The following is a 25,646-nucleotide window of genomic DNA, read 5'->3' on the forward strand; positions in this document are numbered from 1 at the left end:
AGAATGTGTCTCGGTTTTGGAGACAAAACTTCAGGAGGAAACACTCCGGAATGAGTGTGTTCTCTAAAGGGAAAAGGGCCTTCCTTTTTCCTCCACCAATAAGACAAGTGGGTCACAGCAAGTGAAAGTGAAAAAACCAAATTACTTATTAACGCCAAACAAAACAGGGTAGAACAGGGAGAAAAAAAACAACCTCTAAATACAACAAATTCCTGGAGAGAGAACAGACACCCGGGCTCGGACCAGCCGGGGCCGCCCCTGCAGGCTCCCCGGACCGGCGAGGAGGGAAAGGAGGCAGTGAGGCAAGGGGCAGGAAAGGGGGAAAAAAGGACAAGAAAAAACCCAACAGAACCTTTTTCCTGCTCGCCGGAACACAAAGGAAACCCGGAGAGCAGCACAGCGCTCCCGGCGCGCTCCCTGCCCTGAGCCGCTGGGCCCGGCCGTTCGCCCGCCCCGCACTCGGTGCGCCGGCCCCGCCCGGCCCCGGCCCGCGGTAAGGGCGCAGCGTCCCGGGGCATTGAGCGGGCGGCGAAGGAATGAAGCGGCTTCAAAACGTCAGCCCAGGACAGAATGCTGGCTCAGCATAAATCAGAAAGCAATCACAGGGAACTGTGCTCAAGGCCCTGACATACAGAGATCTAATACAGCAGACCAGATCAGGACCGAGCCATTTATTTTATTACATTGTGCCTTGCAGGTTCTTGGTCCTTCCTGCCCTGTCTATCCTCAGCCTTTCTTTTCACGGCCTGAGCTTTTCACAGCCCTACACAAACAATAGAAGGCAAGTTACCAGAGCCTGATCCCCACACTGCTGTGACTTGTGTCAAATTATATCTGGAGTGATTTGCTAATCCAAGTCCATGCAATAATCTAATCTGTGGGGAGAAGCACTCTTAACACTGCTGTGCTGAGTGGCCACAGTGGTACAAGCACTGTCAGCTTTTCCCAGCAGCTTTTTGACCTACTGAAGCCTGCACACATGTACTGAGCAACTGATGATACAGGGAAAAGTCTGACACATTCAGGCTGTTAAAAGGCACAAGATATATACTCTAAGTCCCAAGAAAATGCTCCAATTAAATTCAGTTTTTAAGCAAGAGTATATTTAGCCCAGCTAAAGGTTACTGCTATGCAGAGTGAACTTCATATTTGAAGAATGTTTTAATGAACAAAAAGAAAAATATTTATGTTGGTGGATCATATTCAGATTATAAGAAAGGATTTGGAGGAGTACCCAAAGGTTGAGAGGTCTATCTCAGTTAAGCACAAAAAGGATGGACATTTACCCGGACTTTCTGAGCTGCAGGATTCAATTTCTGCTGTGAAAAGCTCTCAAAACGCTTGGTCTGTCTTTGTTCAGTTCGGTCAGGCTGAAAAGTACTGCTTGGCCTTGCATGCAGAAAATCTGACACTTTTATAATATCCATTGAGATTTCTTACAACATCAACACTGGAACACAGGCTAAAAGTTTTCTTTCAAATACCATATGAATAAACCATAAACCATGTGATTCATTAATTATGACTCTTTAGAAAGTAAACAGGAACAGAAGGTCTGCTAACCTGGTTTTACAGCATACCTGAAAAATAACATAGAACAGAAGAAAAAACTGGAGATCTTATGGTAGCACCAAAGAGTATTTCACAGTATTTTCATTTGAAGGGTCATTAACCCTTTAAAAAGATATGCCAGTATGTACTAGAAGTATGTAGAGCATAGAGCTCAAAAGAGCTGAATGTGCCATACCAGATGAAAGGTGAATACAGAGTTCCTTTCAAACAAAAACCCAAGCTTGCCTCTAGTCTCTTATATTAAGATACAGGATTAAAAAATGTAAACTAAGAGTTGGGGAGAATTACCAAAATTGAAGATGAAACATCCAAGTTCGGTAGGTGTATGTATGTATTAAAAGAGAAGGGGGGGGGGGGGGGGGGGGGAATGAAAAAAGGGCAAAAAGAGAATGAAAATAAAATAAAAAAGAAATAGTAACTAAAAAGTCCCTAAGCAGTTCTTGACACTGAGAAAAAATCTGTTTCTAAAACATTGGCCATACCCTTTCTTTAGAAGAGAGAAAGAACCCAAACTAAGGCTACCAAACAGCACCAATTAAAAAAAAAAAAAAAATCACTTTTAGTTTCCTAGAAACCATGTACTTTCCTCTGAGCTTATCCACAGTAACCTGTGCCTCTGACATCTTCAGATTGCTTCACTACACCTGACTTAACTAAAACTGAACGTGAAAACTATATGCAACTTAGAGAAGCCAGACACCCAGCCCTCTCTTTGCCTTACCTTCAACATCAGTCCATAGCATTCCAACAATCTGGGCCTTTCCCCAAAAGCCCAATCTACTGCTAATATCAGTTTGAAGCTTGGATCCACAATGTTAAAGCAAGCAAGAAATCTCATCTTAGCTCCATCAGATTGCAATCTATAAACCAAGCCACAACCTCAGGAACAAAGCCAATCAGAAAGATAGGGGCTGAAAAGGAGACTTGAGCATTTCTTATTGAAAACAACAACAAACATGCTGTAGGAAATCAAGGAAACCCACAAGCAGACACACCTTCAGGAACAGTGGCAAAAACATGTCTTTCTGTAAGACAACTAACTACAAGTTGAATGCACTAATGCCAGTTATCCCTAAACAAAAAAACCAAAAAAACCCACCCAACCAACCAAAAAATCCCCAAACCCCTACCCAAACCAAAAAATCCAAAACTATCTGCCAAACTTATCTCAAACACTATTTTGACTCTACCAAAGAACATGTGTAAGAATTGCCATGAAATAAAAACAAGTCAATGGATGCTCTACTGATTTGACGTGGAGACTACTCAATTGTCATTTATCACTGTTGATTTCCCCTTTTATAATTACAATTCTTAAACATAATCAATCTCTACACAAAGAAACCAAACAAAAGGCAGCTGCAAAAAGTATTTTACTGCTTTAGCACTTCAGACTTCATCAAGCATCTGTGTCAGCTCAATTCCCCCAAAGACCAGCTGACACCACCTGACTTGAACCTCCCCATGCTCATGTTGAAGAGTATTATGGAAGTAGCATTTCCACTCAATCCAGTTATGCCTGATTGCTTTGCAAGTACAAAAAGCAAGATGAGGTTGCTAACTGCAAAAATCACCTCAGCAGAGGAGTTACAAAACAAATACAAGCTCCCTGCAATAGCCAGGAGAAAAGAGCTGACATTGAAGATGGCAAGGCACATCCACAAAGCATTTTGCCAAAGGTTAACATTGCAACTCACACTGACTTCAATGATTGTAGAGTGAAAACAATGGGAAAATTTGAGAATGTGTTATGATCTTTGAATGCTTTGCATCAAACACATATTTATAATGAAACAGAATTATGGACACAACTCAAGGACATAACCAAACCATAACATAAACAAACCACAGGCCTAAATCAATCCCTAGTCTGGATATATTTATAAGTTAAATATGTGCTTAAGCATTACTCAGAACTGGGATGTTGACTGGGTATCAGCAGGAACTCACAACATTATCTGGTTGAAAAAATTATTATCAAAAGCTGGATTTTATTGCAGTACATCAGAGAATCATGATAGCTGTATACCTGTTGCATCAAAACCTAATCTTTTAATGACACAGAATTTTAATTATGTGATATTCACTAGGGATACGCATACTTCACAGTAAATTATCACCATATATATGTTATTTTACCTGGAACTTTATTTTTTGCCAAATGTGAGGCCCAATAAATTGTTTTAAGAAGCGTTCATCTTCACTCCAGAACAGTCGGATGTCAGGGATATCGTACAGGATCATGGCCAGCCTCTCCAAACCCAAGCCAAACGCCCAGCCAATTTTATCCTGAGCACCAGCTGCAATACACAAACAAACAAGATAAAAATTCAAGAGTTCACAACATGGAAAATTACTGATAAAATGTTCACCTATTTATTAAGAAGAAAAAAAGAAAAAGGTGAAATGGCAAACCAGAAAATCTTCCAAGTAACTGCCAAATGAAAGATCTAAGGGTTACAGGACAGATCCTACTTAAATCAAAAACTGCAGCAAGACTGAGCAAGCACATCATTGAGTCCAGGAACCAAAAGTGGCAATAAAACAAAGCCACTGTCTTGACAATTTGTGTCCAAAGGTTCAGACAGGCTTGAGAAATGCTGCATAATGCTATACATCATTACCCTTTACTGTGCTTAGAGCTGAGCACTTCCTCACTTGGCTCAGCTGTGTTTTGTAAGACATGTAAACATGAAATCCCTGTTCAGAGTATTTTCCTTGGTCTGACAGACCAAGCCAAGCCTATAGAGCATTAACATCATTACCAACATTTCAAGGGACCATAATTGCCTCTTTTGAGGCTTCTGGAAGAAACAGAGCAATGGGATGTGAGGCACCGTTGCATTAGCATCACACCTCCAACCAGGGAACTCCTGAGCTGCTGCTCCTGGGAAAAGCCACTGCTCTCACATAAATAAGGCTCTTCTATGCAGCACTAAATATAAAAATACAAGAATACTTAATAAAGAAAATCTGTACAGATATTAATGATGTAACATTTCTGTCAGGAAAGTAAATATTCATACCTTCCTTCATTTACAGGGCAGGAGCACTGATTCATTAAACAGGGATTTTTTCAACACAAGACACTAAGTCTATGTTTAGCCATCATCCTACTGATTTTGAAATAAGCTTAGAGCCCAGAAGCCCTGGCAAAGGCTCAGAGCTTTTAAAAACTTAAACAAATGCCTAAACAAACACACATGCTGAAAGGATGCATGCATGTGTGACAGACTTGAGTCCACACCATCAGCACTTGCAGTGTGCTCCTGAGTCACACAACATCACTGCACATCTCACAGCTATGCACCAGAGCCACAGCAGCTCCACCAGTATTAATTTAAACTAATTTTTTGTAAACTTTGAACTCAGTAGCTTCCTCACCATCATGCAGAAGGCTAGAAGCAGAAGTCTACTTTCTGACCCTTTTGTCCCTGATATCAGAAAGGAAACAACTCCCGTTATTTGGGCACTGATAACATCCTGAGTTATCCTGTTGTGTTCAATGCTGAGATTAAACAGGCCTGAGTTCTGTTCAAATAGAGGGAGGCATACCAAGCTTGGGAAAAGGGACACAGTCATCACTTCAATTCCATTAATTCATTTGAACCTGTCTATTTTTCTGGAATAACAGGTCCTCAGCAGAACGTCTCTGTGTCTCACTTGCTGAATCAGCAGTACTGCATTACCACAGGAGTTAGCTCATAAGAGTACTTCATAGAGGAGTTAGGATATTCTGCCTGTCCCTTCTCGTGTGCTCAAATGCAAGATTTTGCACTTTCTGACATTTGAAAGCAGACAGTTTGTCAACTGAACTGTGGAAGTCCTATGAAATAGAGGACTGGGTGTGAACTCCAAAGGTACCTCATGGCAGAGCTGCTCAAAACAGTGTTTAGGCCAACCAACAGACTGTGAGCTAACCCAAGTCTGGAAACCTGCAAGCCACGCTACATTACATGAAGAACTGCACAACTTGCTACTGTTGATTTTTAGAGAAAGCAGAGTGACTACAAAGAAGGTACTGAAATTTGTGTTTGGGTGAGATTTTGAGCTCTGACTTTAAGCATGAACCATATACTGTTTCTCTTCCAAGCTGAAAGTACTATTTCTCTCCATACACCAGTATATTAAAGTAATTACATTTGTATGGCTATGAAGAAGGGAAGACAATTCATTGCAATTGTGTTGCTTCTTTAACCTTCCAGCTTGCCTTTCTTAGATCAGCAACTCCTGCCTCAGTGACAGAACTCTTACTCATTTCAGAAGTGTCAGATTTTCACATACATATGGGCATTTCTGTAGACCAACCTCCAGAGGTAAAGTAAAGCACCAGGAGCAATATCCATGAGGGTTCTGAATGGCCAATGCTTAATCTCGACAGAGTCATTAAACCTGAAACCTAAAGATGCCAGGTTAAGCATTAGTGTTAATTAATTCACAGATGCTTAGTAAAGTATACATGATGGGGGTGATGATCCTCCTTCCCCATATTAGTGATGATTACTGGTAGATCAGACAGGAAAAAAGAAAGACATGACAGAAGATAAGAACAGGTGTATATTCTGATTAGTAGAGCTTTACGTTTAGGACTTGGGCTTTTTAAATATTTTGATGTGAGAATGGTTTTAATTGTAACCTTTTTTCCCTCACAATACCTTTTTTTTTGCTATGAACTTTAATTCTGCAATGAATGTCTTGATTTTATATCAGCAACTTCTTTTCTGTTCTGCTTTTCTTGCTTGGTTTTTTGGGGTGTTTTTTAGAAGGACTGGGACACATCACAGTTTTTTTCATTTCGTAGCAGACGAAGAGATTCTGCTATCTGTGTAGCAGCTCAGAGCATTGTCATCTGAGCTATGATTAAACACATATTCACCGAATTGTCTTTTGGATGATCCTTGTACAATTATCAGCCTTCACACCACAAACTTCTCAAATGTCCACAGTGAAAGCTGTATCAGTGAAGAATTACCTCTACTCAGACAAAATAATTGAAAGAAAAAGGAAAATTCAGATTATTAAAATTCCTCCTCATATGAGCACTAGGAAATCTCTGCACTCTAAATCTTAGTTATTTTGTCTCTGACTTCTTCTCCAACTTTCTGTTTGTAAAGCTCAAAGTCAATGCAGCATTGACTTAAAGCATTTGAACAGCTACCTTGGGGGACTCAGTAAGATAAATGCATGCTTCTAAACATATTTCTTACTGGAAATGATCAGGTGACTTAGAAATTAAATGTGCCAGTAATCATCCTGTTGAGTGAGAGAGCAACCCATAGCTTTCTGAACACAAACACATGTTTAAATGCACCAAATTTTGGCAACTATTGTGGAAAGAAGTCAAGTGAATGTGAGTCAACAAGACAGAAAGAGTGAACACAGAATAGCTTAAAATGCGGCAAAAAGCAGGTTGAGGTTCTGATGAGAACCTGGCCAAAGCAGCAGATTCCAGGGACCTGGTGGGGCAATCATAGCATCACTGCTTGAAATAACATAGCCCAACAGATAAAGCTTTCCTGACATACGAGCTTTCCCCAACTGGCCATCAAAAGATTTGTACACTGCCAGGCTCCTGCTGCCTCACATGAAAAATCTGACTTCCCACCAGAAGAAAATTGCTGAAAGCTTTGCTTGTCAGGTAGCCAAAGATGGAGGAGGAAAGGATAAAACAGTTTGAGTGGCTTCCCACACTGGGGGCTAGGACAGCCCAAATCTGATGTCAGCAGGTTGCATCACTGCAGCTATGTCTTACAGAGAAGCTCAAGAGTCCTTATCTTCCTTCACAGTCGTTATCTATTTCTCCTGGACTTAAGCTTCAAGCCCAGGTGAATCAGTTTACATGTAACGTAGACCAATCAAGTCATTCTCCAAAAAGCAATGTTAAATGAAAGTTAGATTTGCTCAGTCAGGATGGGAATCTTCCTAATTATTCACTAAGACATAAATAATGACTTGAGAGAATTCATGGATTATATTGCCCTGAATCCTCAGAGACACCCACAGATAGAAATACCCACCCTCTCAAGGAGTGTGAGGCAAGACATTCTGCTCTGTACAACAATTTAAAGACACATTTTGCAACATAGTATTAGTAACAGGTTGACAAAGCTTTTTTGGTTTACATTCCAGTCATTTTTGTATCGATACCAGCTTTTGTTTAAAAATTTTTGCTACTTCTCTAAAACTGCCAATAAAGAAATCTTTCTTTCAATAGAGCCTTAACTGGGTCTTCAAATTGTTATACTCAGCAGTTACTGAGAAGTGAAAGAAATTAAATTTTGATCTTGGATTGAAGCAAAATCATGAATACACAACAGCCTGCATATAAGGTGTTCTTCACCAAATGCAGAAAAATTAATGCACCCAAAGTATGAGTAGCTGAAATCTGGGATGAGTTCCAGAAGCAAAGACCTGAATTTGATCTCCTTCTTTCAGTCCAAACTATGACTGTTAATGGACCAAATTCTGGAACTAAAATGGTGGGAAGAGGGGTAAACAGATGCTCAAGGACACAAGGATTACACATCATGTTTTACAAAACAAATCAGCTTCAGTAGCAAACTGTATAGAAAGTAAGTTATAGACATAATGAACATGTGACTTGACACAAAACATCACAAGTTCTGGAAACAAATGCCTAGGCCCACATTTGAGTTGTATGTGATTAAAGGACAGCTTATGAATCAGGAATTTGAAAAACAGGCTGCAAAATAAATATTTACTTATTTCTAGAGACTAGGAATGCATATTCTACATGACTGACACAGCAATGAGGCAAACATGTTTACTTGTGTTAAAAGTAAGCTATTTTAAATTGTTTCCTTATTATTTCCATAAATTATTTCAGATAAAACTCTCTTATGTTGGGAGTCAAAAGTTTTACATGGAAAAAAGTAATACTAGGGTATCAGTCTAACAGAGAAAAGCTTCTGAAAGTGCAAGGTCATGTGGCTGGGATGTTAAGCAGCTGAGGCTAAAAAGTTTACCAAAGTTTTCTCTGAACTCCTCTCCAGTGAAAGCAAAAATCTAAACCACCACATTGTTCTCCTGTAACTCCGTTAAATTGATGCATTCAGGCTCCTGTGTGCAATTCAGTTTAAATTGCATCCTAAAATGAGGACTTGGCTTTCAGACCATGCATGCCAAGAAAGCCACTCCTCAAGAACTCAAGAAAAGAAGTAAACATTCAATTATGCCTATTCTACGCAAAGAGAACTTATCTTTCTAAATCTCATGTGGGGAGTAATTTTCTAACAATAATATTCACTTTGAGACCACAGCTGTGTCTCCTGGGTCAGACTGATCTGTTCTGTTCTCTCCATTTGAAAACTAAGAACTTTAAAGGCTTTGAGAAAGTTTTAATAATTATGTTTATTTTTGTTCTATAACCAAAAGATCTATGTATATACTAAAAGAACAGCCTGTTTAAAAAATCTACCCAGGGAAGCCATCCAGATTGTACTTTCTTCTAATATGTAGTTAACATTTATTCTACCATTTTACCAATATTACAGCAGGTTAAGTAGCTGGGAGGAAAACATTTCTGAAAGGGAGAAATGGATGACCTGAGCAGAAGACGACAGGAAAACTAGATTAGCAAGAAAAGGAAAGAGTGAACCAAACCAACAACAAGGAGGAGCTTTCCCTATTTTTTTCCCACCTCAAACTGATACTTTTAGCTTCCAATTTTTTTATCTTTCTGCTTCTGAAGTTATGAATTTCTCAGTCCTCCTTCTTTGCTCCTTTCCATCTTCCTACTTTTGCCCGAGTTCATCTCTCCCATTCCTGCAAGCCCTCCCAAGCATTCCCAACAAAATCAAGGACAAATCCACCATTAAACAGAATCTTACTTAAACCCTAGGATATTTTTTCAGAGTTCATAACCATACCCTGCAATAGCATTCAGCCTTTCAAATTATGTAAGATAAAGTATCCACTTAAGTCCCAAGAGCAATACAAGACATTAGTCATTAACTATAAATACTTTTATGGTGTATGGTTTTCCTTTCTCTGTATTTCAGCCTGCATAGCTGAACAAATGGCTTGCTTAGTTTTTGAGATTTTTTTTCCTTATCCCTGTCTCAAGGCTGAACATTTCCCACGGATGACAGTGCAATTTGCTGTCCTAATTTATGTCAGAGAGCAAAAAAAAGACCGATTTGGTCTTTTTCCCTTGGCTCTGCCTGCAGGCTACAGTATTGCTCTTTTTGTTCTTTGTATGTAAAAGCAACTCCAATTCCTTTCTTTATGTTTTGTTCATTCAGGCAAAGTTGGATTTTGAGGGTTTGGGCCTTTTAATATCTTCTAATATCTTTAAATCTCCCTAGACACTGGGCCATGTAGATTTGAAAAAATAAATGCTATAAAGAAATACACAAGAGGCTCCCACTTGAGAGAAAGACCAAGCCTACAATACAGTTCAGAAATGAAATTATGAATCTCATTTTTTCAGGGTATAAGTACAGCTGGACAAACTCCCTTCACATATATTCATTGCGTCCAGATGCAATTTTCTTGGCAAAATTTCACCAAAGTTGACTGCTTAGTGTCTTACAAAGTGGCCTTTTCTTACAGAACAGACAGAGCAAGGAACAAGAACATAAACATCATCACAATGTGGGACAATCTTCAAGAGATTAAGACATCCTCAAAAGATGCCGAAGTAGCAGTTTATCTATCATAGCACAGGACACTGTTCAGCACGTTTGATATTCCTGTTGAAGAATCAGAACAGCCAGCACACCTGTATGTATATAAAAAGGTTAAAAAATGTGTTCAGCTGATAGCAGCACACTCCCATGATTACTCTGAAAGCTTGACACTGCACAATAAATTCAACTTCCACAGACAGGGACTGATACCGTATTTTGTTTTCCTACAGCATGTACCATAAAGAAGCCTTGAGCTTATGACTGGGGTTCCTTGGTTTTACAATATGTAAAAATAATAGACAGGTAAGGTTTATGATTTAGCTCCTCTGCCACAAACTCATTCTTGGGAAGAAAGACATGAAAAGCCTTATGATCACTTAGGCATCACTTGCCTTATAACTGGAGTTGGGGTAATAGCCCTTTCTTTCCTAGAATGATTTATGTAAGACACATAATAAATGTAAAACATTGAATTTCAAAATCTTTGTCAATAGTTCTTTAGAATTCTAATGGTAAAGCTACAAGAAGATTTCATACTGAAGTGCAGCATTTGTAATCCAATGAACTCCAATGAATTCCACTACATGTGTTTCATAACAGCTCTGACAATGTTCTCGGTACATACAATTTATTTATTTTTTTAAAAACACAACATAAAGAGTCTGGGTGTACTTAAATGCATTGTCACATAGCACAGCATGGAAACATTTTGTTCAGAAGCACTGCTCCCAGTTTTCCTTTCATCTTACTAGAGAACTACTCCATCAGCTCTGTGCTACAACAGCTTGAAGGAAATTTCTTGCTTTTGCTCACAAAGGGCTCTTCAGAATGACTGGCTTCCCAACCCATCTCTACTCATTGATCCCCCATCTGAAAAAAATTCAACCATTGCATGTTCCTGAACAAAATATTTTCTGTCAGTAGGTCTCATGCTATTAAAGACATAGATATGATTTAAACATGTAATTCCAGACACTAGCAAACAGATTTGAAGACTCTCACAAAGGGCCCTCTTGCATTTCTCTCCATACTGCTCCTGAGTCCAGTATTTCCAGCTGGCATTTGTCAAACCTGGACACCTGCAAATACCTTTATCTGCACCTATAACAAAGCCATGGATGCTTAACTAGTCTTCTGGTACATTTTTGTACACAGGTATGCATAAAAGGGAAAGTATGTAGCTGTAGCACAGACAGACACCTCAGGAGACTCAGTTCTGTGCCTAAGGGAAAGACATAGTGAGCCTGGTCTTCCTCCTGGGCCTAAAATCTCCTGTCTCCTCTCTCATCTTCATGTTCCCAGGAACACTCGGAGCAAAACCTGAACTTACAAATTAGTTTCTTTAGCTTGTAATGCACTGCTTGACTTGTGTGAAGCAACAACCCTTTGAAATGTATCACCAGGACTTGAGCTGCGTCAAACCCTACACCTGCCCAGTGGCTCTGTGGAATGGCACTGCCATGTCCAGAGCTCTTCTGGGGCAGGAACTGAAGGGTTTCACTCGAGGCAAAAGAGTTCTTCCTCCTACTCGGTTTATGTTTTGAAGTCGTACCTGATATTTACAACTTGATGGCTATTAATATATTCTCTTGGGATTTGGGGAGACTTCCAAGCAGATGCAGAGGTATCTGCAAGAAGATGCTAAGAGGCAGCATAATTCTGGGGAATACTGTTGGCTACTTCACCATGACACATTGCAAAGTATCTGGTCTAAACCAGATCCTTCAGTTCTACTGTAAATAGGGAGAGAATACCACAAATAATTATTCACTCTATCATAAGAAATGTAGAGATAAACACTTAACTTTTAGGCATGTAAATCAGATCGGATTAATTTGACCCTATATATCCATTTCAGCTTCAAGTTTTACCATGAAACACGCATCGCTGTATAATTACAAGGAAAAGAACAAAAATCTTTCATCTTGGAGCAATCATGTCATGTTAATATCTCTTTTAGATTTCTCTCTCAGATTTCTTTTAATTAGTTTCCTCATTTCTAGCAACTTCCCTCATGATTTCGGTACTCATATGACACAGATGCAATGGAAATTATGTTTCAAGTACTCCCCTGTCCTTATTTCCCTCTTCCTGCACCACACAAATTGCCTATAGCCACTTTAAAAAAAAAAAATTATATGTAATTTATTTCAAGTCATTCATCAGTAGTACTACAGGACCACAGCCAGACCTCCATGCTTTTCTTGCATATGACTAGAACATTTAAGATAGTGATTATTTTTTAAATTAAGCCACCATCTCCATATGAAGGAGCTGACAAAAAATGTTGAAGATGAAGTAATTGTTCCTTAAAGCTCAAAGTAACTCTTTTTCATTTACTTTCTGATTTGTACAAAATTCATGAGTCCTGGCAGCAGTACTTTTTTTCTCTGAAGTACAATGATTTCTTTAAAAAGTGACATAAATTACATTAAAATTTGGCATAAAGTGCTTGAAGGAGCTTCACACAATATAATATTACCAGCTATTGGAGTTGAAAGAAATGAAACATTGTGAAGTCCCATCTAAACTATAGAAGAAGAGCTTAGGAGAAGACACAAGAAAAGGTTTTGTTTGAAGTCCTTGAAATAACTCATGAAAGCACATTAGCTGTATATTTTGCAGAGGCTTCTTGCTTACTCTTGCCATGCAGTTGACAAGGCATGTACAAGAAGATGGAAACATACACAAGCAAGTGAGGGATGGGTTGCAGGATGGCCCTGCAACTACTCTCTGCCTAGGTGTTATGTACTCTACAGAACAGTTTACACCATTACACAGGGGCCAACAGCCCAAAACATAACAGCTTTATTGACCTCCAAATGAGGAAAGATTTTTCCTTAAGAAAGATTCAAAAAACGCAAAAAATGCCACATAAAGCTCTTCTACAGCTATTTGAAAAACACCCCATCTTTCTCCCACTATATTCATATAAAGTCTCAATTTCTGCAGCAGTCCAGATGGCTCCAGACACCCTGACCACTCATGAAACACAGATAGCAAACAGTGGCGGTCAGAGTCCCAAGTTTAAGCACCCCACTTCTAAGTTATGGTGAGAACCCCTAATCCCCTTGTTCTTTCATTTGCATGTTTCCTCCCAATTGGTTAATGTTCTACCCTCCCTATTTGATGTATGAGGCTATGTTTATGCATTTCCTTTCGTTAACATGTATAAGTTCTAGAAAGTTCTTTGTTTCTCGACACCCTATTGGTTCCTTCCCTAAGTCCCTCCTATGCAGTGTCCTTATTGGTCCCTTCATTGTCAACCCCGCCTACTTACCCTCATATCATTGCTTAAGAGCCCTCTCCCCGCCTATCTTGTACTCAGTATAAGATCCCTGCACCCGCCTGTTAGAGTGGGGATACTGCAACACGTGTATCAGACAAGGAGGCCCGTGGAAAAGAAGTATGTATGGACCAATTCTTGATAGGTGTTTCAGAGATGTTTATTTCTCCAGCCACATGGCCGGGATCTGCCGAGGAACTGCTGCAATCACGGGACCCGAGGGTCCTTGCCTGCGCAGGGGAACACAAACCAACCAATGGGAATGAGGCTGAGCAGGGGCAGGGAAACCCCATGTCTCCCCCCCCAGGGCCCCTCTCCCAGGACTACATGGCAGGAGGAGGAGCCGCAACACCCTCCTACCGATTTGGCTCTTCGTCCCTGTCATTTCAGTGGAATAAACCTGCGTGGAAGACATACGGAGAGTCCCCTCTCTTTCTTCTTTGCCTGTGTGCCTGCTTAACAGCGACAGGAAGATACAGCCCCTTTTGGGTGAGGAGCTCTACCCCTTTTTATTGTGTGTTGGGCACTCAGTGCTGCCTTCCAGTGGGGTTTCAGTGTTGACCTCCAGGCTTCTTTGTGTCGGCACACAAGGGGTAAAACCCCCTTCTGCCAGCTCATGGCTGATAAACCCCTCAAATTTTATCTAATATTTTGTATATGTAATAGAGGTATGTACACACAGAATTACTCTACAATACTTGTAATTATATTACACTGATGACTCATAAGAATGTGATGATATACAACAGAATACTTCCATTTTTCAGTTTTCAATTTAAAACATCCAGAAAATGGCCCACAAAAGTGAGCCTTAACACAACACTTGGTGTTTCAATGAAACATTCAGATATTCTGAAAAAGTAGAATTAAGGTTGCCTGAGGAACACTAAAATGCTCTCAGCAATACATTACGATGCCATCTACAGTGAGACAAGCAAGTATCAATCTTTCCATGAGAGTTTGCTCTGTTCAGCACAGAGAAGAGACAATGGTTAATGGTCCCTGCTTGCATTCCTTGCATTGCTGAACATGTACCCCAAGTGCTTCTTGCACTGAGCAATATTCAAGCCGAGCTCTGAAGACACATTCTTTCTTTTATGAGCTTCCCAATGAAGCATTCAGTTCCACAATATTTAAATGTTTGCAAAATATTAGACTTATTTTTTTCTTCTTCTGCATGTCTTTGTGATTTGGGCAAGTATTAGTGCCTCCTGTATTGAAGCTGGAACTTGGGCACTTTAAGATCAAAAGCATCTATTAATTTTGCTCTGAATTTGACATACCTGGGGCCTAGTATTTCGGAGCACCAAGTAGGTCATGGGGTTTAATGTGTTCAAAGTACAGCTCCCTATTACTATAGCTGCAGCTATGAGTGCTTGACAGTTCGGCAAATCAGACTCCACGGTCTCAAGTCAGGCACTGGGACAACAAAAAGCACACAGTTAGTGGGCATATGTGAAAAATTTAAGTTCAAAGACGTTGCTACACTCAACTGGGAACTTTTTTCCTCAGGAAGGAAGAATTGGCAGAGCAGCATTCAAGGGCACAGAGTGTTCTTTCCTGCTGTCATTAAAGGCACCCATTTCATGCCTTCCAACTACTGTCTTAGTGAGGCAGATGCTTGTAAGAGCAGTATCCTCCACAAAGTAGTTCAAATTCATCCACAGATGAATGATTATCCTGGAAACTGAATCAGATGTGGTCCTTCACAGGAGAAGAAGCAAACTCAGCAATGTCCTTTGCTTCCTAAACACTCCTAACCTCCCCTCATCCTGTTCTGCCCAGGATGATGGCTTTCCAAACATAAAGGTTTCTCTCTCTGTCTCATTGGGACACAGCATGAAAGTTTCAAGGGAGCAAGCCTCCTGTGTCCTGGGGAAGTGCTGATGGATGCCTACAGCCCTAGACTGAACTGCGGAGAGCCTGACTCAGCCATGTCCACCTCACGGTGAACACTGGAGGAGTCCAGCTGACAGCAAGTCATGGAACCAGAGTCACGAGAGACCACACTGCAAGTTTGAGAGGAAACTAGAGTTAAATCCCTGGGGATGAATGTGTCTGAACTCTCCACCCCAGTAGTGCTCTGCTTCACTCACAGGCCCAGCCTCTGAGAAACACAGTACTATTTACTGAACACAGACACACACTTCTTGTATGTCTTTTTACTTCCCCCCAAAACAACAGTCTCCTTCAATGAGCACACAAACCTGCAAATAAGATGGGCCAAAGATACAATTAGACTTCACTAGAAGTTAACTCAAAACTGCAGCAGTACATAATCTGAAGCCCACTGAAGTCAACAGAAAAAAAACGAACACGGAGAGCTCAGTGCAGTTCCTTCCTCACCAACTATCACCTCGTTCCATGCACAGAGCAGGGGCATGGAAGACAGACCACTGTCTCGGCACGGATAGAGAGATGTGCCCAAGTGTGTTTTCTGTCTGTGTCAGTATCACAGCAAATCAGTGGGAAAGATCCTACCTTCACCCAGTGAGTTTTGTGTCTTCCTTATGGACTGGATGAAAGTAAATACTCTGATAAGCATAGAACGTAAATGAAAGGATACTGCTTTGATTAGATGGTATTTTAATTCACTGCTAAAATATTTAAATGAATTATCAGAGAAGACTATTTATCTACTTTTCTTTCTGGAATATAAGAAGGATAATTTCTCTTGCTAATTTGAAGAACTGCAGTTTAAGTCCCCTTATTAAAGAGATTCCTTTCTCTAAAAAAGTTGCTAGTTCTCTAGATAATATTCCTTTTTCACAGTTGGTAATTAATCTCTTGTTATGCACTGAATTTAATTTTGTAAAGGTAGTGCCACTGACACCTAAAGAAATGAATGATAAAGGAAATGTTAGACCCCCCCCAATTCTGTAATTCCTATGTAATGACAATTAATGAAATAGTATTTTCCACTGGAATTTTTTTTAAGCACTAGATAAAGGGGATGCTGTGCTTTTAAAATTAATTCTTATTACCAAATTCTGTCTTTTATAGCTATCAGGAATATAATTAAAATAATCTTTCTACAAAATAAACATACAGATAGCTTTTAATTATATCTTTTTTCTTTACAGCTTGAAAATTGACAGAAATTGCTATAGAAACTCATAACTGGTCTGGTAATTTTTGCCCTGCATTCATGTAGAGAAGTCCATCTTGAATATCACTTGTCAATAGAGGAGAATCTGAAATAAATTAACATTTAGTCTTACAGGACAGATACTAATTGGGTTGTTATTTTGTCACTGTGTAAATTTTCAGTGACCTTTCCAAAAAAGAAAGAACAAGTCAATAGAAACTGTTTCTTCTTGACTTTCTCCACCCCCATTTTAATTTGTATTTTTTTTAAACAGCCATCTGGAGTTTCTTCATCCCTTTCCAGAAACATACAGTGTCTTTTTCTTAGTATATTTTTTCAGGTAAAAAGAATACACAAGGCAGGGTTTTTTTGGGTTTTTTTTTTTTTATTTTGCATTTTACTTTAATGGCGCTTTTCTAAGTTTTTTTTATCGCAACTACCATATTCCATATTTACAGCAAATATCATCAAATTTTCTAGCACAAAGCAGCCTTAGATCTCGCTTCCCTCCTAACTTTCTCCCTCACTCAGGAAATGGAAAAAGAAAAAGCAACAAAACAAAAACACAGAGGGGTCACCTTTCAACAGCTGATGCACATTTGTACATCTTGTAAGGAAGTATCTGAACAGATAATCAGTTTATCTACATATACCCACTGAAACTTACTGAATAACAGCATTTCTAAATAGAAGTTATATCAGCATAGCTGTGGATAAAGGCTGAATCAGCTCAAATCCTATTACTCACTCTGTACTCTAGCACCACGGGCTCTGAACCCTTCCCTATGCTGGGCAAGGGATCTTGCTAATATTAAAGGCAATGGAAACCCACAGGTGTTTTAAAAAGTGGCACGACCAGCTCTGGGAATCCTCTGCCTCTCTCCTGAAAGCCAAATTCACACGCACGCAGCAAGGGAAGCAAACAGGAGGAATTAAAAGTCTGAGCACAGTTCCAGAGCCATGACCTCACCAGGATTACAGACATGACAGGACAGCTCACTTCACTGCAGTGATAGATGGGTACAGGCTCTGCTGGGAGCAATTTAAAACGTGACTGAACAAAGCCCAAGCAAACTGTTCTGTCTGGATTTGTGCTGAGCAGGGGGCTGGACCACAGAGCTTAAGAGATCCCCTCAGACATACATGGTTCTGTGAGGATGGTTTTGTGTGTGTGTGCTCATAATTCTTACTAGAAAAATCATGCTCTATCTTTGCTAAGGAGGAATTTTCAGCTAAGAGAAAGCCCAAAGTAGTAACCTTAATAGAAAATTTCATACACAGAAATTACACATGATTCCAGTGGGCTACAAAATAAAAGGACCCTGGAAGATTGTATCATAATATTGCCAAAAAAAAAAGAAAAAAGGAGGCAAAATATGGCAGGGTGATTTTCTTTCTCGCCAGATTACATTTTAAACTAACACACCCTGAGGTCATTTACATGCAAACCTTATGCAGTGAATGGTTAAGCATGTTATTTGGGTTTTTTATATGGCAACATCCTTTAAGCAGCATCTTTGGCTTACCTTCCTCATGAAAGCACAATCAGAAGAACTTCTATAAATGTCACTTGTTATTTATGGAGCACTTCATCATTTCAAGGCAAAGTGGACAAACAAGTTAATATTTAACACAGCTCTTGGGATTATGGCATCATTTCACAGATGAGAAAGAGAAGTGCTGCAAAATCTCCTTTAAGACAAGCTGTCTGATTTTGGGTGCCCATTCCTGGGCTTCTGGGGATTGTGAAACCTAACAAGTTCCGGCCATCCATTTAGCCAAACGGTCTAATAATTGATTACACATTTAAAGACCTCTTTGTCTTAGAGTTAGAACCCACTAATCAACAGGGTTTTTTTCTTTAAATGAAAACAAAACTCCACACACGGCCTCACACACTCCTTTACTGCAGAATATTGCAGTGGGATCCTTACAGTCAACAAGATTTTAGGGGTTCCCAAAAGTTACTAAAGATACCATATGTCCAATTACACAAGACACTGAATTTTGCAAAGGATCAGCTAACATGGTAAACTGCTGAGTTTCACATCCTATAAAATCTACGCAGTTCCTGAAAACAATGTTAAACAGTATGTTTTGCCTTATTTTCTTAGATCTTTAGAAATAATTATTTGGATTTCGCTTTAATATTTTGGAAAGCGGAAACCTGTGCCAAGAATACAATACTTTCTATCATAATCCTGATATAATTCACTCAAATCAAGTAGATCCTGATGAAAACAAACAAAAATTTAATTGAAATTAAAGATAGAAATAATAGGAATTATCAAATCAACACATAGGTATGTAAAACCATTTAGACCAAAGGGGATTACATGCTGCAACTCCTCCATTACTAGTAAGGGATTGGAAAATTGATAATGCAAAGCAGAAAACTCCCCTGGAAGGCAACCTCACCATCTGGCTTATCTCAAACCCAAAGGGAATTAAACAATAAAAGATAATAATTTTCCAGCAGTGATGGAGCAGTGCAGAGTGGAGGACAAGAACCACGCACAGCTGAGAGACTAATGTTTATGAAGCATTTTTGTAGCACAGTTCTTTATGTCTTCTTGCAAACATCAAGCCTTAGGGAAGTGCTACAATTAACCTTGTCTTATAAATGATGAAATTTGAAGTATACTAGTCATTTTCTCAAAGAAACCAAGTGACCAATTAGCTAAGTGAACAACACAGTTCCAAATTACTCATTTCTAGAATTGATGTCAGAATCATAAAAATACACTTCAGCAGAAGTTTTTGTACTCTGCCCCAACTTCGTGAAGCTTCTGAACTTCCAAGTGTATTAAATTCCACGTGGTGATGCTGTGTTAACAGAATCTTAATTATACAGTTTTAAATCACTTCATCTAATCAATAACCAACTAATACCATTTTCGAGGAATTTGTTCTGACAAACTGAAAACAAGCAAGAATCCAGGTTTGCATTTAAAATTCTTAAATAGTCCATTTTATCAGAAGAGACTTTACACTTCCTTATAGATCTCACAATTACATATATATTGAAAAGCTACATTTAATAAAATATATGATTTCAAGTGTGCAGTATACTGTCTGTGTGGGACAACAAGCATCATCAGGTTTTGCCTTATCAGCAAACTGCTAAGCATTCCTGGCTAGAAAAAAATATATGGAATATTTGGTTACCACATTTCTGTGCTGTAGGTTTTCCCCTTGTGTTTCTCTGATACAAATACTACTAGCCATGAGACAGAAGAGTGAGATGGAGCACTCTTCAGCTAGAGCATAGAACTTGATATCCTTCTTTTCATGATCTCTTTTTCATTAACATACTTTTAAAATATGCATACCTCTAAGAATGCAAACCACAAAATCCTGTAAAATTCTTATAGTTGCACAGACATGGCTTAGGATTAAATTATTATAAACACAACAGAATGATCACAATTTCATTTTACTTGTCAGTGTCCAAGATGTATTGCACACAAGTTGCATGTAATTATAAGAGGTTTTTAGCTTCTAAGCACTGCCTTCATCATGACTGCCTGATTTTCTGAACAATTTAAAATGTCATCAGCCTTTAGAATACAATCAGATTAATCAAAGTGTCCTTGGATAATTATCACATGAAGTTTGCATATATGTTAGCATAAGCTTTCTTTCTACAAAATACATGTAATTCCCCCAAGCCAGGTAAGATGGGATAGGCTCTAAGGCATAGTGATCCTTAGATGAATATAAATCCTTCCTACGTTTTGTTGTCAGAATAGAAACATAACCTCTTCTGCCAAACTCCAAGAAAGAATCACCACTAGCAGCAGATTTCAGTATGTATTCATTTTGACTTCTTAAAAATCAAATTAAATAAATAGAGCTTGCCTATGCAGAAATGCATTCAGCTGTTAAAACTAGTATGTGTTTTTCATAGGTAAAAAAAAAGCTATAGAAAAGTATAAATCCTAATTTTGGAATTAAAATAAATCCTCTACATATCTATGCAACCTAGAATCAAAATAAATAAGCTTATGGATTCATGTAAAGGTAAAGAAGCTCCACTCTGAAACAGGCTTCCAATTTATGTGCAGTCAATTGGCCAGAAGTGGAACATGTATGAAGGGCAGAACAAAAGATCCCCAAACCACAAGAGCACAAGACAGAAAGCAGAAGGAGAGGTAAAAAGGGGAAAAAACACCACCCCACATTTGCACAGACTGGACTGCATAACAAGCTCAGCTGGTGTGAATTAGTATAAAAGCTCCTCCAACATCAGTGAAGCTGTGCCAATTCAGACCAGATGAGATCTAAGCTGTCACTAGCCAAATGGCAAAAGAAAAAAAAAGAAAACCAGCCCAGTTCTTATTTATTTCAAAACATACCATTGGCTTCACTGCTACTGCTCCTAGTTTCCTGCAGCATAAGTAGGAGAAGAATCAGAAATAATATGTTTCCACAGTTCTGCATATAAACATCTACTGACTGCACAACCAGTTAAGCTATCCAACATCATCCTGTAACAACACTTCAGATGAAATTCACCTTATTTCAGATTCACAAAGAAAGTCAGGACTGACAAAGAGCTGTAATTTTTGTTAGAAGCCCTATGAATAACTTTAGAAAATTTCACCCTTAAAGAAATCAAAAAAATTCAAAGGTTGTAAACACATAGAGTAAACCAAGAAGAGCAAAACCAGACCAGCACCAACACCTTCCCCAACATGAGGAGATGAAAGAAACTTTGGACCAGCATCTGCACTTTGTCCTTCTCCAGCTCTCAACAGAGTCCAGCCATGATTCGGTTCTGCACAGCTGACATGAACCTAATCACAGCACAGAAAGGAAGCTAACTCAGTAAAATCACTGGTCACAATGTTCATGGCTTGTTCGAGCTTTAGTCAAAATTTACAGTACATTCAGACAATCCTTTCACATGATCAAAGTTGCCATTTCCTCTCCCTGCCTTGCTGATAGAGACTGCAAGGTTGTCTCTGTGGTGCACAATGGCTAAAGGCACCTTGGCCACCTCCTGAACAACCTAATTCAGCTTCCTAGTCAGGTCAACAGGAAGCTCCAGAAAGAACAGTTTATCCCACTTCTTTCTTGCTGAGGTACACTAGTCAGCTCTGCTGCAGCTAGTCTGGGGCCAACACATACTGAGGATTTACTCATCTGCCAAGACTGCAGAACACACCTGCCTCTTCCAGTGACCCAAAACCTGGCGTGCTATTCCCCAGTCTTCAGCTCCTACCACTAATCTCAAGATAAACTAATCACTACGTCAGCTTTATTGAACCAGCTTAAACTGGCAATCCTGCCAGCTATTATCACAGAATCACAATTGTGTACTGATCCTCACAAATTTCTGACCTCAAAATTCACAGTCACACAGACATGTATGATAGGAAAACTGCGGTGTCTGCCTTTATCAATCTCTCCTCCGTTTGAATCCACATAGTTAAAGTAAGAAAGGAAGGTGAATTTGCACAACTACACTTCTAGCAATGCACACAAATAGTTATGAAGATGTACTGTTGTCTGCCCTTAAATTGCTCTGCATTCTGTGATCATGAAGACCGCCAGAAAAACCAAAGGACTACCAGAGTGAAATGTAGACACAAACCTTCATGTAAAACATCTCCTGCTCCTCGCAGCCACCACTGGAAAGAACAGATATTTTCACCTGCATTGTAAAGTTACTCTGGCTTGCCCATATGTGACAAAAAAGAACACAGTACTGGGAGGTGATTATAGGAAAAAAAGTATTACGTTGCAGGAAGACTGCTGATAATATCAACTTTGATACTCTTTGCCTGAGCCAAGAAACATACTCTTGGGTTCTCAGTATCACTATGGGGCTCTTCTACGTATTTGCCATGGTTGATACACTTGCTTTAACACCTCTATAAATTTGATTCAATAATAAAAAGTAAGACAAGTGTAAATCATCAATAAAGATTTAAAAGTATCCCAAAAGCTTACACTGGTGTCTTAAGGTAGCATAAGTGTAGGTTTCACTGGTGAAATAAAGGCCATCACTCACGTTGTTAAATGGTGCTTGTCAAAAAAAAGCCAGGTCTGATTATTTCAACAATAGCAGCCAAATCCATCTGGTGCTCAGTGACCATCCAGAAATCACTTACAAGCTTCAGAGGACTGAGTTACTATTGCACATCCTCCAGATATATACACAAAATCATTACTAATCAATTTTTATTTTGCAAGAAATTTTCTTTGGCCTTCTAACCTTAAAGCTCAGCTGAGTGACAACAAGGGTTTGTTGATGAATTCAGAGTAAAATGGTGCTAGAGGGTACTTCTGAAGTCAACAGGAAACACTCTGCACCCACAGCTATATTGGTTCTAATTTTGTGAGATTTGATTTTACTGTTCAATAAAGTGTCTTCCACCAGATGTGTTTTGGGGGAGCACAGACACAACAAAAAGCAGCTGCACATCATAGCAGCTCTGATTTCATAAGCCTGGTGGTTTCAAAATTCAGCAAATGTTTACTTTTGGACATTAGTTCAGCTTCAGTCCTGCAACTAGAAGTGCCCCGCAACTGGGCATCATTGAAACTGAGAAAGGTATAACTGCAGAGACCTTGCAGAAGTAGGACCATAGTGATTTACAGTTATCACACTCAACAGCAGAGCTGATCACAGTGGAACATACAAATATCAAAGCACCAAAGGAAAGAATTCTCTGAAGAACCTCTTGAGATCATCTAGTTCAATGGCCCTTGTTCAAGCTTGGCCACCTAGACCTGCCTGCCCAGAACTGGGTCCAACTGGGTTTTGAGTATCTTTACGGGTATCTTTATGAGAGACCTCAATAGCAGTCAAAAGCAAAAGCATTACTCTACACAACTCTCAACTGCTCTTCCATAACAGCACAGAGACAAAAATATTTTTAATCCATCCTTCCTCACAAAATAGGCACAAACTAAAGTTTCAAAAGAATAAACAACATCAGTTTTGGATGGGAGAGATGGAGAAAAAAACATGAGCAAACCTGCAGATAACCTAAGTTCACAGATTTATAAGAGACCATGCTAAATGTGTGTTGATTATTTGCTTAATACATCTGGAATGCATTTCCTCATTTATGCAAGAGGATGGTATTGGGTTTTTTCCACACAAAGAAAGATCCTCCACTGGGACTCATAAAGGCAGTAATATTTTAGGAAGCTACTATTACACTAAGAATAGTAGAGATTATCTTGCATTTTCTTGTTCACAGCTTTATAATTAACAAAGTAAAAATGTAGGCTGTTATGTTTGATGGAAGTTTCCCCAGAGAGATCAAATAATCTACAGCGGCAACAGCTTTCTATAATTCTGAATATAATTATAAGAGTGAATTTCTTTTTATGGTGTAAACAGTCATGGTTAAGTAGATGGGTCTTAGCGATTGCCACTCACATTTCTAAGGACACCTCCACAAAAGTCAGGTTGTTCTCTGCCACATCTTAGGACACTTACTAAAGTAATACTGTTAATAATACTGGGGTTCCACAGGGTTCCATCCTTGGCCCACTCCTGGATGCAAGAATTGAAGGAACATGAAGTAAGTTTGCCAACAATACTAAATTGGGAGGAGCTGTCAACTCCCTTAAGGGCAGAGAAGACCTTCAGAGAGACCATGACAAATCAGAGAGATGAGCAATTGCCAACTGTAGGAAGATTAACAAGGGGAAGTGCCAGATTCGGCAGCTGGGATGGGGAAACCCTGGTTCTGTGTATAGGCTGGGGAATGAGAGGTTGGAAAGCAGCCCCATGGAAAGGGATCTGGGGGTTCTGGTCAATGGCAAGTTGAACATGGGTCAGCAGTGCCCTGGCAGCCAGGAGGCCCAACCCTGTCCTGGGGGGCATCAGGCACAGCATCACCAGCTGGGCAAGGCAGGGGATTGTCCCCTCTGCTCTGCACTGGGGCGGCCTCACCTCGAGTGCTGGGGGCAGTTTTGGGCACCACAGTATAAAAAAGACATTGAGCTATTCGAGAGTGGTCAAAGGAGAGCCACAAGGATGGTGAAGGGTCTGGAGAGGAAGCCTTATGAGGAGCAGTTGAAGTCACTTGGTCTGTTCAGCCTGGAGAAGAGGAGACTGAGGGGAGACCTCATTGCAGTCTGCAACTTCCTCGTGAGGAGGAGGGGCAGACACTGACGTCTTCATTCTTGTGACCAGCGACAGGACCCGAGGGAACAGCCTGAAGCTGAATTGGGGGAGGTTTAGGTCGGATATCTGGAAAAGGTTCTTCACCCAGAGGGTGGCTGGGCACTGGAACAGGCCTCCCCAGGGAAGTGGTCACAGCACCAAACCTGTCTGGGTTCAAGAAGCACTTGGACAATGCTCTCAGTCACATGCTGTGATTCTTGGGGTATCAGGAGTTGGACTCGATGACCCTCATGGGTCTCTTCCAACTCAGCATATTCTATGATCGTATGAATAATTCATGCTATATTAACAAATGCATGTTTATAGTTTGGGGTACTTTATATCAACATTACACTGCTGAATCTGGCATCAGCACTGCAAATTTAAGGAACATTAATCAGAAAAACAAGGACTGAACAAACCAGTACCCAGAAACATGTTTTTCCAAAATTTGATCCCTTTTGCCATAAAAAAATAAAGTAAGATCTCTGCTGTGCTTACTGGAGCTGACTGTGTGATCACATACACAACAGTGCATATTTAGATAGATAGATAGATAAATAGATAGATGTCTACACACCATACAAAGACACACAGTCTTTCTAAACTAATATTTTTTGAGTTATAAAGAAAAAGTTTTTTAGTCCCAATGGCTGATAAGAACTAAGCATGCTGCTGAAACACACTTGGGATCAAAGCTTAGGAGAGGTGCTTTAGAAAATAACAGTACAGTACAATAGCTGAAAGGAGCAGCCTGAAGAATAATGCCAAAAAAGGACAGACAATACTCATTGCCTGATGGCCTAAAGTAACAGTAAACATCAGGCCATGCCCCAGGCCTTCAAGGTATGAATTGAGGCTACTACAGGGCAAGAAAGTCATGTCAGCATTTCTCCCTCAATGCTGCAGAGGCATATG

At 39.7% G+C, this 25,646-nt stretch overlaps 1 protein-coding gene across 2 annotated transcripts in view; it reads right to left on the reverse strand.

The window, feature by feature from the left end:
* The window catches only part of FARS2 (phenylalanyl-tRNA synthetase 2, mitochondrial), a 233,900-nt gene that overhangs the window by 93,332 nt on the left and 114,922 nt on the right, over nt 1–25,646 (reverse strand). For both annotated transcript variants that reach the window (XM_048309888.1, XM_048309880.1), the window contains one exon: nt 3,712–3,872. In XM_048309888.1, the coding sequence (XP_048165845.1) occupies nt 3,712–3,872 (161 nt within the window). The remainder of the gene's footprint in view (nt 1–3,711; nt 3,873–25,646) is intronic.

Source organism: Corvus hawaiiensis, chromosome 1 (assembly GCF_020740725.1).
Source record: "Corvus hawaiiensis isolate bCorHaw1 chromosome 1, bCorHaw1.pri.cur, whole genome shotgun sequence".
Classification (NCBI taxonomy): Eukaryota; Metazoa; Chordata; class Aves; order Passeriformes; family Corvidae; genus Corvus; species Corvus hawaiiensis.